Raw genomic sequence first — 19771 nt, forward strand, 5'->3', positions numbered from 1 at the left:
AGCGTATCATCACATATATATAGAATACATCATGAATATATCATGTATATATTCTATACACATGCGTGTCTTAGTCGTACGCACGTGGTACTTTTCAGACATAGAAGGCTAATGTTCTACTAAATTTTAAAATACTGAAAATTCGAATGCAATTTCTAAGTGTAAATTATAAAATCATGGTATTGTTTTATCTAACATTAAATAATATAACAATCAAACAATATTCAGAAAATATGAACAGTATTTACCTAGGTAGATATTACTTACAAACGAATTTTTCCATTTATAAATAACAAACATGATTGAGCATTGCTACACACGTACATCTTTTAAAAACACTAGCTTGACATTATTTTATACTTCACGGACTCAAAAAAATTACGACTCCGGCAAAATCTTTTGACTACAACACCCGATAGTAACGAAGTTGAAAAAAATATGTAAAAAAGTGTTTTTGTTGTTAACAAAACAAAACCATACTCAACAATAAAACAACAAAGAAACGGTTTTTTGATACAAGATTTCAAATTTCATTCTGTGAGAGTGGGTCTTGCAATTCCAGCACCTTTTGAGCTTCCCTCAGGCCAGTAAGATAAGCTCCAGCCACCGTTTGAGGAAAATCTTTATTTGTCGCCTTTTGAAGGGGATTAAAAAAAAGTTGGTCAGTGTGTATTGTGATAATGATTGAAATTTCTGTGAAGGAAAACCGAGATATTAAAATCTAAATTAGGAACAAGGTAGAGACTTCAAGAGTTGATAAAATGAATATAATTGATGGCGTGATTCGTTGCCAAATTATAAAATGAATAAAAAGAAAAGACTTTAAAAAATAACTGACCTCTCCAGCGAAGAAGAGCTTATCATCGACGGACTGTGCAATGAGATCGAAAACATCTTCATTACAACCAACGGGGATGTAACAGTAGCTAAGACCTGCGTGGGGGTCCTCCTGCCATCTCGTGACCAGGTACGAAAGTGGCTCTGGGATATCCTGCGACGTTATGTAGTCGCTTAAATTATGCAATCATCAATATTATTTTTTACTTCCATTTTATCTAAAAACATAAATCTTGTAATTCTTCAAAACAATTTATCACCAGACTTAGTCAAAATTGCATTGAAAAGAGCAATCCTTTAAAATTTTTAGCACTCGCTTTTTGAAATTTGATAAGAATTCAAATAAGCACAATGCAATAAATAAACAAAATATGAATTATGTAAACTTCTTCTGGGAAAAGCTTTTTCAATGTATTCATGCACATGGATATAATATCCTTGTCAGACATTGATTTAACTATCTTTGCGGAGTTTCCTGTCAAGAATGTAGTCAAAATGCCTTCCTTGGCGTCACCTTCCAGCTGGTAACAATCAAACGAAAAGTCAGAAATATAATTAAAGGGATAACGTGTAAGTATACTTAACACATAGAGATGTTACTTGCTTGAAAAATTGTAATTAAAAGTAGTTAATGTTTCTTTAACATTTAAAAGACAAATTAAATCACCCAATGCTCTAAAAATAAATTCAAATGTATAAAGTAAAATAAGAAATGCAATTAGGAGAAAAAATAATGTAAAATTCAGATGTGCAAGAATAAAAATGTAATTAAAAGTAGTTAATGTTTCTTTAACATTTAAAAGACAAATTAAATCACCCAATGCTCTAAAAATAAATTCAAATGTATAAAGTAAAATAAGAAATGCAATTAGGAGAAAAAATAATGTAAAATTCAGATGTGCAAGAATAAGGATAGATACAAAAATGAAATATTTTTGAGAATTCATTTGAGACATCGAACTGTAAAAATGCACCGACTCACAAATGATGGATGAGTCGTATCATAGAAAACAACAAAATGTCCCCGATCATCATATGAAGAAGGAACATGACCGATCGCCACACCGTCCTTCACCTTCTTCTCCCAGAAGCGAGTTTTAAATTTAACCGCCACCTGTTAGCAGTAAAAATCAGAAAAAATGAATATTAACATTTAACACATCACCACCATTATCATAATTATCACGAAGGTTTTCACCAAAGTATTGCGCATTTTTAAAAAGTTACTACAAACCTTTTCCAAAATGCCATCGCCAAGAGAGGAGATGGCATTCATCTTATCAGCAGGAAGTGGAGGAACGAATTGGATCATTTCCTTCTTCAATAACGTCAGTGGAACAGTGACGATGACGTAATCACACGTCAATTGCGTACCTGCCACTGTCGTCACCTTCACCTGCTTGTCTGTGTAGTTGATGCAGGACACCTGCGTCAGATTGCATTAGAAAACAGTTGAAATTAAACATCTAAATTTATTTCCCTGTAACAAAGTATAAGTAGTCACTATTGGGAATGCGCAAGCATCGAACTAATTCTTTGCGTAAACGATCAGGACAGATAAATAATAGATGTAATTGAACTTAATTTACTTCTAATCCCCCGACATCTGAATAAATAAATTATTAACAATTAATATTTTGCATGTCGAATGAAAAAACAAACAAGCCAAACGAAGAAAACCAACGGCACACAATGCAGCAGCCACAACAAAACGTACCTGGGTATTGAACCTGACATCGAGACCCCGAGCCATATGTGCCATGATCTTTGAGAGTCCGTCGTGTGCTCGGAACATCGTTCCGGCAAACTGAGGTACCTACAAAAAAACAACTTCATGTATTAAATTTTTGACAAATAAAATAAAATTTTATTTCCAAGTGTAAAACACCAATTAGAATAAAAAAGCGAAAAGAATGTAAGAGAGTGAGGAATGACCTGCTCATTGCCGTCCCAAAGTAGAGACGAGATGGAAGTTAGAGGTGCTCCACATGCCTCTTCCAAGTGTGCCATGTGGAAATTCATTATGTTCTCTTCTGTCTGCAAAGAGGTGCGACAAATACAATGAACAAGGCGCAACAATTTATCAAGTACCATCGTAAAATTTAACAGATTTTAAATGCTATCAACCATTAAACACCACAACTGAGAAGATTTCAAGTGTAAATTTCTTGCTTAGAACATATGCCACGGTTGCACAGAACATTACATGTTCAAAACTTCATTTATGGAATCAAATAGATCTTACTTATTTAGTAGCATAATCTCGATAAATGAATAAATAAATGAACCATTATAAATTATTATAAGATGATATCAATATATATGAACGGCGGGATGACGTGCCGGTGGAAGGCGCCCGTACCATTGATGAAGTGAGCGACTAGGAATGAATGCAGAGATGTCAGATGCAACGCAACGCAATGCAATGTGTGATTGTGAATGCAATGTGAAATTGATGCACACATCGATCCAAGCACAGTGACACGGGACAGGCTGGCAAGTTCAACAAAATGCTCGTAGTACGTTTTGATTTGGGTTTTTAGTGTACTTCGATTTAATTTAGAAGCATATATTCTGGGCATAATGACGGTAGAGAAAAATCGTTTTGAGATAAATCAACAAAATGCCAATGGCGGCCAACATGCACGAGAGAAACAGTATCAGTGATTATCACGAAGACATCTAATTACTTCTGTGAAGACCAGTTGGGTTTCCTCCATGAACTGGTTGTGCAGCTCCTTCAACTTTGCTGGATATAACAAATATTATTTCATATTTAAAGTTGTAACAATTTTCAAAAATATTTTTATTTATTTAATGTAAACTATAATTACGAAAAAAATGAAAATTTTTATAAAAAATGCCCAAGCAAGAATCAGTTCTTTGCATTTACAAGAACCACGTAGAAATTAGTGAAAAAAGAACGTACAGAACAAATCGACGTCCTCCCTCCGCTTCTGCTTCTTCCACGTGTCCAATGTGTCGAGAAGCGAGTTGAAATGGAAGTCAATGTACTGGTTGATGTTGTTTGGTATGACCTTACCTGCTTCATCAATTAGTGTGCATGAGTCTGACATTTCGATCAGTTTGATGTTCGTCTGTTAATTGGAGGAAGGTTTGCAGATGTCTCTCACTAATCTTTCATTAGATGAAAACGGCAAATATTGCAAACGGTGCAAAATTGTGAATAAAAACTGCGTATCGGTTGCCTAATAACAAAAAAACTACCGCTGAACTTGAAAATAATTTATTGAGACGTATCAATCGACTATGTAAACCAATGAGAAACATTATAAACTGTGCTAGACCAAATCAAACAGTTAATTGACCTACTAACCAACCAATTGACTAACCAACTGATCAGTTGACTGACTGACCAGTCATTCAGTTAATCAATCAATCACCCAGCCAGTCATCCATCCATGCGACCAACGAACCAACTGACTTGATGACTAAGTAGTGTGATAGGATTGTTGACACAACCAGGTATGATTTGAGCTCCTTTGGCCACACAGACTCCCATGCTGTGGTCGTCCAGCACACGTCCGCCCACTCTATCTCTCGCTTCTATCACTGTTACCTACCAACAGTAACAACAACAGTGTTCATCACTAATGAAAGATGGACAGAACAGAAAGAAATGAATTTTCATAAACTTAAATACCTCTGTTAAATGAGTTACTCAGAAAAATAGGATTGTGCGAATTTGATGAACTCAACAAAGATTTTAAGTTTGCTACTTTAAAAGACACAATCCCCAATGTGGTTAATTGTTGTTAATGATACATTCAATAGTAGCAACAACACTACAACAGCACATAACATAACATGGCCAAATGAAACTTAATAAAAATAAGAACAGTCATTGACCATGTAACGCGTAAAATAAGGATGAATATAGAACAAAGAGGAGACCTTGCACCCGATGTTGTTCAGATGCCTGGCAGCAGAGAGACCAGCCGGACCAGCACCTACCACTATCACTGATTTCTGTACATATTTGAACAAATAATCTCAAACGTTAATCAATTTTTTAATTTTGCCTCTGGAACTAAATTGATCTGTTTATTACATTAGATAAAAACAAAATAATTATATATAATAGAAACTCTCAAAATATTATTTACATATCTATTTTTGCACTGAAAATTGTGGAAAAAGCAAATCAGCGAAAAATACTATCAACCTTGAAAGGTTCAGAAGAACAAACATATTCAAGCGAGCCATGAAACAGCCCTGTGTTGACAATGTTGCATCTCGTTAGGTACCTGAGAATACGGGGAAGCGATTCAACACATTTGATTCTAATGAGACCCTTGCATATTAACTGACTGTGACACTCATCCATTGTCAACACATCCTGAAATGAAAAGTTGTTTCGTCAACACATAATTAATCATTAACGCTACTGCTACCATTATTTTATTATCATCTCAGTCAAAGTGGAGAATGCTCTGTGATATCTTTCCTGTGAATGGAAACATTGGTCACAAAGTTGTATCAGAGTTTAAAAAAATTTGTTTCAACTGAATATTTTTTGTAAAGGAAGACACAACATTACATAAAAAGGTTAAAAAAGGTAGCAATCATATTTTGTTAACAAATTTCAGACAACCGATCAATTTTTTCTAATAGAAATAATTTTTTCCCAGACTCAAAAATACTTAATCAAAAACTCAAATTAAAATGTTACAACCATAACTTCATATAAAAGTGAAAGCGTTTTCTAATAGAAGCTCGCTATCAAATTCTGTTTAAAAATCTCAGACATCTGTTCATTTTTTTTAGCATATTTTTTTCTATTAAAAATGATCAATTCGGAGTAATGAAATTTTTTATTTTTTCTATTGTTACACTGTTTTGGTAATTTGCACCAAAAATTTTTGTTAAGATATATTGGCTAGTTTGAGAGATGTAGCATTCTACACAGGTACAAGTTTTGAAAAATTCAAGGGCGGTGTGGCAAAACTTTTTATAAATTGAAAAATAGACAGATTTTTATGAAAATTTTATTCTCCAAAGAAATACATTGGGGTTCTTGCTGCTAAAAATAAAAAAAAATAGTTCAGGTTGGCAGAGAATGACTGATAATGTTGTTACTATTTGTATTACAACGCCGTGCTACTAGCTCTTCGTTTCATCTTAATAAGTGGGAAAAGAAATGACCTTGGGATTCTTGGTCCACAGTGCAACAATGATGTTTCTTACAGACAGGTAAATAAGAGGTTCCCTGAAAAAAGTCAATAACAATCAATGCAAAATATTTTGAAAAATCAACAATTTATAATTACCACACCAATGAAATGATAAAAAAACTAACATTTAAGTAGGCAGTCCTCACAGATTTAATCATGCATACACAGTGCACACACACACACACACACACACACACACACACACACACACACTAACCCGTACAAAAACAAGCTTTGCAGACAAACACGCAACATCAACACAAACAAATGGACTAACTTGATGAATTCAGGAAAATGCTTCAATTCATGTGGAGTCATGCAGTCTGGTGGCATTGCAAGTGCATGGGGCTGTGAATCAGGCTGGACGAACGGTTGGAAATAAAAAGGTACATGTGGAACTGATGAGATAGAGTAAAAATTAATATATTAAATATAATTTAAATATTTAATTAATATATTAATTATTAATTAATTTAATATAATTAAATATAATATAACTATTTTATTCTTAATTTATCGTGAAAATTATTTCCATTGGAGGCATAGTGACGTCTGCTTGAGTCTAATTATATTCAATTTATGTTATGTTTTTACGTGCTGAAATAAGCAGGTAACTTATTCATAACAATCACGTCATCAACAATAAAATTTGAGGAAATAGTTGATAGAACAGATCTTGCGTCATAACATTTCAGAAAGAGTCGATATCAAAACCGTGATGAAATAAGTGATTAAAACATGAATAACAAATTGTAACACTATCATTGAAAACATTTTACTATTGGAAAGAATATAAATTTTAAAAATGAGTCAATTCTGAGTGTTGACGAAACCACAAACCATCCGGAAATAATGGCTGATGTTCAGACACATCATCAAATGATTCGTTCAACGATTGGTCCGATTGGTCAGTAGTAGCATCCTTGTCTATCATATTATTAATATTATTATAAAATAGCGAAACATAATAATAAAAATAATAATTAACAAATAATTATTATTATATCATTCGTTCATTGATATTCCTAAGGAACATAAAATGAATGTCGTTTGGATGAAAGTATCTAATTTTGTTGTTGAAGTGACTGAATTTGAATGCAAAAAGATCCCCAAGTATGAAGCATGCTTGGATCCACTCCACTCATCATACTCACATGTGTTGGTCGATACTCCAGAGAAATAAATGTAATAAAAAAGAATGCTCAATGCTAAATATTGAACTTAATATAAATATCGCATCAATAATTTAATCACATTTCCATTCATATAAATAATACATTTGTGCCATTGTTTCATTTACAAATGTTGATTAATTTGTATAAAATTGAACTTTATTAATTAAATAAATTTTATGATTACTGTAGACATCAGATTGAAAAAAAAAATGAAAAACCTGCACTTTTGTTCATTTGAGATTTTTTAATCTTAAACTTGGAGGACACAGAGGTGATACTCATGCCAACTTTGTTAGGATGATAGTAGATAAGGAAGGGCTCAGACGGTGATGATATCATGAAGGGTGTGTATCCAACTGTATCTAACCATTCCTTCTTCCTACATTCAGAAACTACCTGGTGGATGGGTTTTATTCTTTGCATACTTATTAATGTTTTGTTCAATGGTATGCTGTTTATTGAACTGAGTAGTTTATGAAATGGGAAAAAGGAAATTGAAGTGAAATTTAATGGACTTGATCCATTTTAATGATATTTAGAATTAAGTAGTCAGTCTTCTAATTATTAGTAAATATTGTACATATAGAAAAAATAAAACAATAAAAATTAACAATGCAGAAAGTTAACAAGATATAATTTAAACTAAATTACATAATGTAAAAAAAATTAAAATTATAAGAAAAAATATTTTACTTCATTTTCATCAGTGTCACATGTGACATTGCCTAAACGCTGAAAATTTTTATGTAACAATATCATCATCATCATTTTCATCATCATTGTAAACAACATTATCATCTTCATCATCATACTCAATAACATCAACAGTAACAACAACAACAAATGGAAATTAATTTCATTCATTAACACAGTTCATTAACAGAAAGCCAATGTTGAAAAAATCATTGAAGAATGAAAGGGTAAACCTTGGATGATCTGCAAGTGAAATTTAAGATAAAATCAGAATTGATGTCTGTCTCCTTTGGCAGCATCCTCCATTTGAAGCATTCATTGCATCTCAGCCAATATGGCAAGAACTTATCCACTACAAACATCTTAACACTGGCATCTGACATTCCACTCATTGAACAAATTTTTTTCCACAATGTGAACTGCTCGTTGCCTTCCTGTAAATCAAAACCAACCCATCAACATAATTGTAAGAAGAACTCAGTAAAATAATGAAATAATCAAAATATTAATTGCTTCAATATTATTAGAATGAAAGTTTAATATTGTATGCATGAAGTTGAAAAAATTATAAACTGGAAATAAGACATTTATCAGAAATGAGTTGACAATGTCTTTAAATGTCAAAAATGAAAAAAATGAGAGAAGATGATCAAAGATGATCGGAAGAAACCTTATTGCTCCTGTAGAACATGTCGAAGCAGTCGTTGCAGTAGTGTTCTCCAATCGAAATGTGGTACCAGCGTGATGTGGCCCCACCACAATATGCTGCACACCTTTGTAAATATTTTCATTGTTATTGACAAATTTTATTATTGAGAAGAAAAAGGAAAAATTTTACTCCAAAAATTAACAAGTTTGAGAAATGAACTCTACATCTAATTAATTTTGTAATAAATTTGAGAAAATATTAATCTTCCATAAAAATATAAAAATTATTTCATGAACCTGTTTGAACCCTTAACAACACAAGTTGGTCGAACACTGGACTTTGCACATGGCCCTTTATCACAAAGTTTGACCACCCTTGTCATTGCAAGGTCTTCTACCTTGTCACTATCAGAGGCAGCAGCAGTAGCAGCAAGTGCACCTGAACTAGATGGTAGAGATAATTTTCGTTTGCGAATTTTCTTTACTGTAACTGGTACTTCTTCATTTTGCTCACTACCACTTGATATAGCAATTGAATGACGCTTTTCAGCTTTGGAGCTTTGGAAATAATTTAATTTTAACACATAAATATTACAATTAATAAAAATTTTATTGATAATTTTACTGACTTATCAAAGTTGTAGATGAAGTGAAGCAACATTAATAGCAGTCTTACATTATATAATTATTGCAATAAAATTAATAAATTATAAAATTTACGTAATTTTTAATTTAGTTTTTTATGTCTTTATAAAATATAAATACAAATAGCTTTTAATATGCCTTACTTAACTTACTACTTACTGTTGCTAACATCTCTGACATAATGGTCATAATTATAATGCAATGTTAATAAAACTAATCACATTACAGAGATAAAATATAAGCTTTCATTTTTCAAATTTGCAAAAAAACAAAATAAAAAAATTAAATTTATTAAAAATTTAAATTTAAAAAGAAATAATAAATAAAAACAACTCACAATGCAGAAAACTTGAGCGAATTTACAAAATTTGGATCCCATTTTTTTTGACTGTTTCGTTTAGGCCTTTCTTGCGACGACTGAGCATCCATGACAATTTAATGAAACCGTAAAAATAATTAACTTTTAAGACGTTTCGCTTTTGATATTTTGTAGTCTAAAATTGAAATTCCCCTATTTTCACTCAATCCTAGCGACAAGCATAGAAAAACAAACTTACTGCCTTAATTACCAAAAAAACAATTTTGGGTCTTTGTCGTAATGTAAGCAAGATGTAAGCATCATATTCTTATGAAAAATGTAATGAAGGTTAAAGAAAGGTAATAGTAAAATAAATTTTATAAAACTAAGAATATAAACTACAAATATCTGTTATGTATACCCTAAACACTTTACAGCAAAATCTATATTGTCTTGAAAGTAAAATTAGTGTTTTAAAAGTTAAGTTCACATGTTGTCATAAATGGAAGGGGCTCAGTGTTGGGTAGCAGAAATGAAAGTAGTGGGCTGGTTGTGGTTGATATTAATAAGAATCTCAATCACACAATCACTAGTTTTCGATTATTTTAGATGAGATAGTGAATTGGAGTAGTCCGAAAACCTTGGAAAATGTTAGGTAATAGATAAACTAACTAATCTTATCATTTTGTAATAATTGTTCGCTTAGTTTGCTTATTATTTGGAAAATTTCTAACTTTAAAATTTTATTTAAACAATGAACTATCTTTCTAGTATTCAATAACATGAATAATAAAAGTTAATCGATTAAATTTCTGCGATTGGTGGATGGACATGTCCAGCGAGATCTGAATGTGTTGCGATTGGTTGCATGGAATGAGTGGGAGGACCTAAAAATGCTATAAAACAAAACGGTGTACATGTTAAAAACTTGATTCGATGTGCTCGTATATTTGGATTTATAAATTCAAATAAAGTATTTTTAATAAATAAAAAGCACAGACCCATTAATTTTTTCAGATAATTTATACCTACTTAGAATATGCTTTGAAAATTTAACTTGTAAAAATGTATTTGTAGAAATAAAAATAAGTTTGAACAATCATAAACAATGACTTTCAGTATTTGGAATCCATTATTCGGCAGACGAAACGTCAACGTCGATCCCATCAGTTGCACATGTGAGCCACATCAGCAGAAAATTCACGACCCGCCTTCCAAAGCGGGCCACTTTAACGTCATAAAACATCACAGCAAGCAGTTCAGAAGTGAAATGAGATCATTCTGTCACGTGCCAAAATCTTCAAGGCTGCAAAACGTTTTTGAAAGACAAAGTTCGGATGTAGTTATCCGTCGGTGGTGGTGTGAAGATGATGATGCAAATGTCTTTCGTGACAGCAACAGCAGCATTAACAACACACATAACATTACAATAAATAGCGGCATAACGGCAGATGATTCACCTAATTTTAGCGCTGATGTTTTTGATGAAATCGATGACGATGAAACGAATGGAAATTGCGTGCATGAGCTGTGTGGATCAGCAGTGGGCCAGTCAAACCGCAAAGAAATTGTTAATGAGGAATTGAACGGCAACAACCTCAAGCATAATAATGACATCATCAATACACATAACAGTTGCTCTAAGTATGATGATAACGTCATCAATATACATAACAGTTGTTGTGAGTATAATAATGACATCATCAATATACATAGCAAATGCAGCAACTATGATAATGACATCAACAACGACACCACTCCCGTTTTCAACATCAAAGAAATGACTAACAAAGAGTTTACTTACAATATATATTCAAAAACATCGCATCAAGAAAATCTCAAACCTCAACAATCTGTTTCAAATTTCAACTTCAATCAACAAAATTCTTTTGGAATTCCAACAAAATTTTTGTTCAGCGGTCAAAACGATTACAACAACACACTTTACAGAAACAAAACAAATTGTTATAGCCACAACGCTAGCAACTTTAATAACTATTTTATTTGTCAAAAATTGAATTATATTACAAGCGGTGTTGCACAGCATAGAATTTGCAACGCAGCTACCGTTATCAGAAACAACATCAGTGCGAATCATTGCAACTACGGAGAACACTGTAAAATGCTATCAAGTGTTACTTCAAACGCAAGTAATCACAACAACACTAATTGCCAAAACAACGCGGTGAACAACCTCAAGAACAACATTGGTACAAATCACCGTCAAATGCAAATGAACCTCCACACAACATCCAGCCAGACAGCAACCGCCACCAGTGGTCCCAAACCATTCGAATGTGCTCGTTGCTGCAAGCGCTTCAAGCGGTCGTCCACATTAACGACCCACATGCTCATCCACAGTGACATCAGGCCGTTCGTTTGTTGCTTCTGCAGGAAGAGATTCCATCAAAAGTCAGACATGAAGAAGCACGTGTATGTACATACCGGTCAGTGAGGTTCTGTGTTTGTGTGTGTGCGTGCCTCTTTCTCTGTGTACTTCTCTCTATCTCTCTGTGTGCTTCTCTCTCTCTGTGTGCCTCTTTCTATGTGTGTGTGAATCTCTATGTATGCATGTGAATCTGTGTGCGTTTGAGTAGTTTTCTGAATCTCACGTTCCATAAGTTTTAGTAATGCTATCCAATTTTAATGTTTTTTCCCAATCTGTTTCAAATGAACTGTTGTTGCATGCACTCAACTGCACCTTTGGCCTTGCAACGACGCAGGAGAAAAGCCATTCAAATGTTACGAGTGTGGCAGAAGTTTCAGTCAGTCGTCCAACCTGCTCACTCACAACAGGAAACACTCCGGATGCCTGCCTTACAGGTTCTATGCTTCCGATATTATTACCAATATTTTACAATCTTACGGTGTCAATTCTTTATTTTTAAATATTTTTTATTCATTACCTCAAATTTAAAATTTCGTTCAACGTCGATATTGTAGGAATTCAATGAGGCTTTCTATTTGAAACAATTGCTCCATCGTCATTTTAACAATTTAATTTGTTGAACAATATATATTTGTAATGTAATTTGTGTTTGTAATGTAATGAACATCGACAGCATTAATTTCTTACAAACACATTGTTCAACTCAGCAGAATTGTTTAAACAGCATAAATTCAATTTTTGAACTCGCGCTTCATTTGGATAAAATAATATAACGTAGAGGCGATTGTGCAGTGTGCAGGGCTGTCAATGCAGCAAAGAGACCAACAGAAATTTTGTTCTTTCATATTTTGACGACCATGCATCCACTTTACAAATAATTCATTCTCTCAACAAACTTTTTTATGGTTTAAGAAATTGAATACGATATGATAACAAACAAAAATGACAGCAACACATGGCGACTAACCTACATAATTTCAACGTTATTTTTAACTTCTGCTGGCCAGGTGTGACTTGTGTCTTACATCGTTCATGAGGAAGAATGATCTGAAGAACCATCGAGATGTCTGTCACATCAACAACCACAACAACATCACCACATCAACATTAACACAAAAGACAACATCAACAACAACAACTTCATAAACAGCATCGGAGCAACAAAATAATCTAACAACAACACTAAGACCGCCTTCAACAGCAACGACGACAACTTCGAGAACTAACAATTTGAAAAATATCGCAAACAAGCATCACATAGATCAATATTTATTTCACACAACAATACGATAATACAAACAACAACAACAACGACGACAACGACAACGACAACAACAAACAACAACAACATTAACAAAATGACAATTTATTTTTGTAAGCACAAACAGTTCCACAAACGTGCATAAGAAAGTTTTAACTTAATTTCTAATTAAAAATCAGACAACACAACAAACTTCCAACGTTAAAATGATTAACGAAAAAAGCAACTTATATTTTCGATATTTTTTCTTCATTATGCAGAACTGCTTGGCTTTCATGCTACTCTTGTATACTTATAATTTATTAATATACATCCATTCCATAATCATTATATGGCATAATAGAATACGGTATAAAATAAATTAAAAGTGATTAAACACAAAGCCTGCCAGCCTACCTCAACACACACACGCACGCACGCACCCACGTACCACACACACGCACACACACACACACGCACATGCACCTGGAGGAGGAATAAAAGTAGTGGAGCATATAAAAGGATTCATCGCCTGATTTATGCTCGGCCAATCATTGAAATTCTGAACACGCGCCATTGAACGCGCTGATTATTGAGACGTTTCTGTTAATGGTCGCTGGATTAACTACTGCTGCTTCGCTCTTAAATACTTCATCCGCTTCAAATGGACACACTCCAACCTCGTAAATTTCTGTATTTATTCTCCGTCTATTGGTGTCATTGTTGACCGAGACTTTTGTCTCGTCTGTGGTGTGTGCGTGAGAGAGTATGTAAGAGAAGGAAAGAGAGAGATAGAGTGTGAAAAGAGAGAGAACAATGAAGAAGAGGACAGGTTAGGGGATTTCGCATCATATATCTTTCTTGGTCACATGGTTTTAGTGTGCGCGCGTGTGTATGTGTGTGTATATGTGTACGTTTGTGGCCTATCCATATAAATTCAGGAAATTGAGTCAGCAAGTAAATTATTGAAATAAAACACAGATAAAACAAGCAAATAAAGTTCTAACCAAATGTCTTTGAGCTAATTAATTGGGCATCTTATAATGTGCACCCTCAAATTTTAGAATTTTGTTGCCACTCAGTGGGTTACTTTGATACAGTAATGTTTCTGAGCGCTAGACATTGGAATATTTCTTCAGGATGGATTCGAACCAGACAATATGAAATCCTCTATGTATTATTTTTTTTATAATAGAAGAAATCAAATGTTAATAAAACTTACAAATTTTTTTTATTTCCTATTTTTCAAATTTGTATACTTAACCATCAAAAACTTACGTCTGTGAAGATGATCTCGAGGGTATTTGACATAATATTTAACAATAAACAGCTAAATCATCATAACAATAACAATAATAATAATAAAAAATATTAACAACAATAACATTAATAGAATGATAATTCTACTCCTGTCTACCACTACCACTACTCCTACCACTACTACTTCTACTACTACCACCACTACTACTACAACTACTACTCTCACAACTACTACTACTACTACTACTACTACTACTACTACTACTACTAATAATAATAATAATAATAATAATAATAATAATAATAGTACTATTATTATTATTATTATTACTACTACTTATATACTTATATATTAATCATCATTATGATAATTAATATATAGGACTCACACAGTTCAGTAAGTTGTGTACGCACGTACGTTAAATTGACATTAAAAAAAAATCTTGACATTTCAATACTGTGGATGTCGTCACTTCAGCTCACTTTATCTCCGTTAGCCTCTTCTAAAAATATTTTTCAAATCGAATTAAATAAACTATATAATGTGATGTATGCATTACGATTGAAAAATATGATCGAGATACAGTCACATCAAGTTTATTTATTCATTATCAGATGATGATCATGACGATACGATATAGGATACATATACTTATGAATAAATATAAAATGATTACGATATGATTATTCAGAGACATGTCCTGCCACCATAAAATGATACCATCATTATATTCTAAAATCAAACCTTTAGCAATGGAATAGTGTTATATAAATAAAGCACAAAATAAGAACAAGCGAATTACGTAGGAACATTAGCATGTTAGTAATGCATTTTTTCTCTCAGTGCACTGCACACTAACACTTGACTGGAAGTTACCTGTATGTATATGCATTCACAGCAAGTATGCTAGAGAAATATGGCAAGCTCGAATCGCTAAATAACTATGCTTATATTTATATGCAAATATATAAAAACATCGCATTGCCCGTTTTATTTCGATACACGTACACAAAAACACTTGAAAACACTTGGAATTGTTGAAGTTTGGTCAAGAAGACTTATATGGGTGGTGGCATGCGACTGATTGCGTGCAACAATGTCTTAAATAATAATAATATATGTTATTCGCATGCTCGCCTACTTTGATTTGATTTGTTTAATGTAGAAATTAAAGGATACTTGAAAATTCAAATGAATTAGCTTGAAATGTGTAATATAAGTGTTGTCAATTGTTATTTCTTGTGACGTTAATACGTTGATTTTCTAGATCGGATGCGATTTTAACTCAAATGTTTATTACGAATTAAATTATTTAAACGACATTATTAAATTTAAACATTATCAAAATTTGTTGAACACATGACAATTTACCATCTATTCAGCAATGGAATCTTGTAGACGATTGATTATTTTTAACAACAAAACGATGCTGAGCTCTGTCTTGCTCGTTTGTATTTTCTTGATTGTTTCATCAGGTTTAGCAGAGACTGGTCAATGCCCGAAGGAAAAATTTTGTAACGGTCCGATCAAAAACGGAGTAGGTAATAAACTAAACTGTAGCTGTCCGGAGGGTTTCATGGTGCTGTCAAACTGTTGTCTGGACCAAGCGTGGATCATTGGATTGAGTGCTGGGTCGGGAGGTCTGCTGCTCTTCGTTATCGTCATATTGTCGCAGGTTATTTGCTGGTGCAACTCGAAGAATAAAAAGTTGCAGGCGCTTGTCGACCTGAATGTTAATAGGCTCCAGGATATTATGTCAGTATATTCTTGATCCATTGTTTTGAAAATCATTTCAAATAATATTAGCAATAGTGATGACGATGATGACCATGATGATGATAAAATTATTAGCACCAATTATTTAAAACCTTTTTTAAAATTGTAAAACGTTTTAAAAATTTCTTATTAAATCAGTTTACAAATATTTTACGGTGATGATTGTTTACAATTGTTATTCGTAGTGGATGTTGTTGTGGTCTACCAAACTGAAGTTGCTAGAAATATTTTGTTACCTGTTGAATATTTTTAATAATGGTTTAGTCTGCATTTCAATAATCACTGGATTAACTGATCAAGCGATTTATTTTATTATTTCGACCCACCTGCGAACATTGTAATGATATTCGCATTCGTCCAGCAACGATCAGGCTGATTGATTTAAGTAAGCTCTGTGACGTAGAAGAACAATTGGATGACTCGAGTTTCTTAATTGCAAATCTAAAGCCATAGCTATTAGAGTAACAATATATCTAATTCTAATAGTATTATTGCCAATTTTTTGTGTAAAAAATTGGGCAAAATATTTTGGCAAGAATATTTAAAGAAAGATGAATTTTTGCTCGCTAACAAAAAATCAAGATTATTTATAAAATATTATTATCGTCTATAAACGTGCTTTGGATATAATTAAAACAGGAGCGAACAGAAGAAAAAACCAGAACCAACAGAAAAATCCGGATCCGTATCTGCTGCAGAAAAGCCAGCAATTGATTCTATCGCCGAAGTTAAAAACGTAGAACCTCCTCGAAAAGTTGTGCCCACCGGTGAAGCTTGGGATTACAGGTATACCAACTTCCCCAACAGAAACATCGAAAATAGAAACGTTAGCATTTGTGTTACATCGCTTTCGCAGTAATTCTCAAATTTACATTCCATCTATATTTTTTCTCTGTCACTTTTTTAAACAGGACATAACTTACAAAAAATATTCAAGTCAAATTTTATATTTTAAACAAAATAATTTAAATTTAATAGCATTTTCAATATCACGTAACATTTGTCACAAAATATGTCATATTCTTAAATTGATAGAAAATGTTTTATCATATCCTCATAAATAGCGTCTTGCCTTAAACCGAATACTTTACCCTTCCATTCACACATCCATCCAATGATGCATACACACTCATCCATCCAGCAAAGCATGCCCATTTTCCATCTATCCATCGAAGCATGCACAATTATCCATTCATCGAAGCACGCACATTCATTCATTCATTCATCCATCCATCGATGCATGCACATTAATTCAGCAACCTCAGATAGCACGCGGATATATGAACGGCGGATTTGATCCTTACCGTGATGATGATATCAAGAAGCAAGTTTTTTACGAAGAGCTGAAGAAAACCCAATCAATTGTGGTACATTTTGTTCTGTTTAATTAAATGTTGGAATATTTTAAGTTTTTGTAAATTTTCATTGATATTTTTTAATCCTCTTTACCACATTGTGCCTTCTGCAAATTTACTCGATACATTAATTTATTTGCCAGAGCATTTATTCATTTGTTTAATTTATTATATAATCTATTAATTTAGTTTAATTCTGTCTGGTAATTAAATTATGCCATCGTGAATAAGCATGTTCACAAAATTTCACCTTAATAGGAAAATGGGAAGTTATCGAAAAATCTGTTACAAGATTTTTACTATAGAACAAAACATTTGCTTTCGCACATTAGTTTGCTATCGCAATGATAGATTAGATCAACAATTACACAAGCCATAAAAACATTAACAATATTTTAAATTTATTTATAAATTAACGAGTGTTGTGTAATGATCCCGTTAGGGCTTCCAACCGACGGCTGTTGTGTCTTCTGAAGTGGCTGCCTTGGCTCAGAATAGAGATAGGAGGGAAGATGGTGAACGCCGAAACGATCAAATGGTCAGAGCGTCTTCCCCAGCTAATCTTGATTATTATTATGGAGCCCAAGGTCAAAAAATTTATAAAATTAAACTGGATCGAGGCGAACCTGAACAATCGGTAAGAGATATGATTTAAAATTTAGATTAATTGCTTGCTTGTAGAAGTATTTGCATATTGTCCGCTACTAGTAAAATTTTGAATACTAAAAACATCACTCAAGACTATCTCACCATTATTTCCATGCAAAATTTTTGTACACTATTCTATTCTATAAGATCTTCATTAACTGAACCCATTGAGTACCATTGCACCAAAACGGAAGCTGAAATGTCGTTAAAAGCTAATACAGCAGCAACAACAAAAACAACATTGACCATCATGCGATTGAATATTAATTTACACAGTGATAAAATCGTTTAATTGGTACGCATCTAACTTCATTAGGTTCACATTTATTTGTATCTAGTAAATTTATTATTAATTGAAGTATAAAATTCGTTTTTTAGTTTTCAATCAAGCGCCCGACAATGGGTTACTACTGATGATTCCAGGGACGGAAGAGAATGAACAATCTTTTAATTTTTAGCTTGTTTTTATTTATTTGCGGTCATCATTCAATGTTCCAATTCATAATTATTCACGTCTTTATAAGCTCAGCTGTAAAGAGAAAGTAACGAATTGAATTCACTCAATTGATTCATTCAATTGGAAATTATTTTATGTATAACTTATTTTTACAAACGTTTTATTGATAAAAATACTTACAATTTCCAACAAATTCAAGAAAAAATGATATTTTGAAGTCCTATCATTAAATTAATATAAAATGTATTTATAACGACGACAAACGTACGAAGGAAAGAAAGAAAATCATGATTAATATATATTTATCAAGCAATAAAAATAAAAACAATCGCAAGTTATTTATTAATGAGAGTGAGACGAAGATGATGCCACAAAGGCTCTCACGAACCTTTTACGAATAAAAACTCAAACTGTCAACATGAGTCTATGCTGATTAGGGTAGGGGAGACGGGGGCCGAATGGACCGCTTTTTTTTGTCGCTCACTAAATATTTTTTCTTTGCTCAACAAAATCAGCTATCGCTATTTTAATAACTGATCTTGATTTGTCATTATCTTGCACAGTTGACGGTATTTTTTTAATATTTCCAAATAACGTAATTTTTTTATAATTTAATTTTTAAGGTGGGTTGTTCCAATTTTTTTGGTGGTCCATTCGGTGCAATAGCGGTGTACTGGATGGACCGGGTAAAGTACCAAATGGACCATTAAAGAATAGCAACAAATTCATGGAAATAAACACATTTGAAGTATTTTTAATTGAAACAAAAATTGAAATAATAAGATTATTCATGTATGCAAAATTCGCAAATGTAATCAACTGCACTAGAAACACTCGTGCAGAGCTCGTGAGCCCACTTGGCACAATTTCTGCAACGAAACCACATTTCGTTGTCTCGGCCAGCCTCACCACACATGACGCATATGTCCTTCTCAGCATATAATTGTCTTTTAATTTTATTTTTTTTTGTTACTCTGTTGCTCTCTTCGGATATTTGATTTTTTTTATTTTGTTGCAATTTCCTTTTGTTCATGATGGGACGTTTTTTTATCTCTTCACGAGTTTGCTGCACGCGAAGCTCTTCTTTAACTGGGGTGTCGGTTAACACTCTGGAAGTTAATTTCTTACGTTTAGTTTTACGTACCTGACGAGCT

General features: G+C 32.8%; 3 protein-coding genes across 3 annotated transcripts in view; 1 reads left to right on the plus strand and 2 right to left on the minus strand.

The window, feature by feature from the left end:
- Positions 1 to 117: 117 nt before the first annotated feature.
- HELRODRAFT_190449 (hypothetical protein) lies at positions 118 to 9724 on the minus strand. Its single transcript, XM_009014147.1, has 21 exons — positions 9531 to 9724; positions 8846 to 9106; positions 8571 to 8673; positions 8134 to 8334; positions 7901 to 7939; positions 7426 to 7603; positions 6873 to 6959; positions 6310 to 6430; positions 6004 to 6067; positions 5024 to 5197; positions 4753 to 4827; positions 4283 to 4417; positions 3767 to 3935; positions 3528 to 3586; positions 2773 to 2874; positions 2555 to 2653; positions 2072 to 2263; positions 1820 to 1951; positions 1224 to 1358; positions 839 to 991; positions 118 to 634 (listed from the first exon to the last, which is right to left on the minus strand). The coding sequence occupies exons 1-21, from the start codon at positions 9620 to 9622 to the stop codon at positions 524 to 526; spliced, it is 2682 nt and encodes an 893-aa protein (XP_009012395.1). The 5' UTR covers positions 9623 to 9724; the 3' UTR covers positions 118 to 523.
- Positions 9725 to 11724: 2000 nt separating this feature from the next.
- On the plus strand, positions 11725 to 13026 carry HELRODRAFT_73673 (hypothetical protein; the record flags this gene model as incomplete). Its single annotated transcript, XM_009014148.1, has 3 exons — positions 11725 to 11938; positions 12215 to 12314; positions 12888 to 13026. 3 exons carry the CDS (start codon positions 11725 to 11727, stop codon positions 13024 to 13026), a joined length of 453 nt encoding a protein of 150 aa, XP_009012396.1.
- Positions 13027 to 18795: 5769 nt separating this feature from the next.
- HELRODRAFT_97481 (hypothetical protein) overlaps positions 18796 to 19771 on the minus strand; it is an 11207-nt gene continuing 10231 nt past the window's right edge. The window contains exon 12 of the mRNA XM_009014149.1: positions 18796 to 19056. The gene's annotated coding sequence lies outside the window, so the exon portion shown is untranslated. The remainder of the gene's footprint in view (positions 19057 to 19771) is intronic.

The sequence above is a fragment of the Helobdella robusta genome (genome assembly GCF_000326865.2).
Source record: "Helobdella robusta unplaced genomic scaffold HELROscaffold_13, whole genome shotgun sequence".
NCBI classification, from domain to species: domain Eukaryota; kingdom Metazoa; phylum Annelida; class Clitellata; order Rhynchobdellida; family Glossiphoniidae; genus Helobdella; species Helobdella robusta.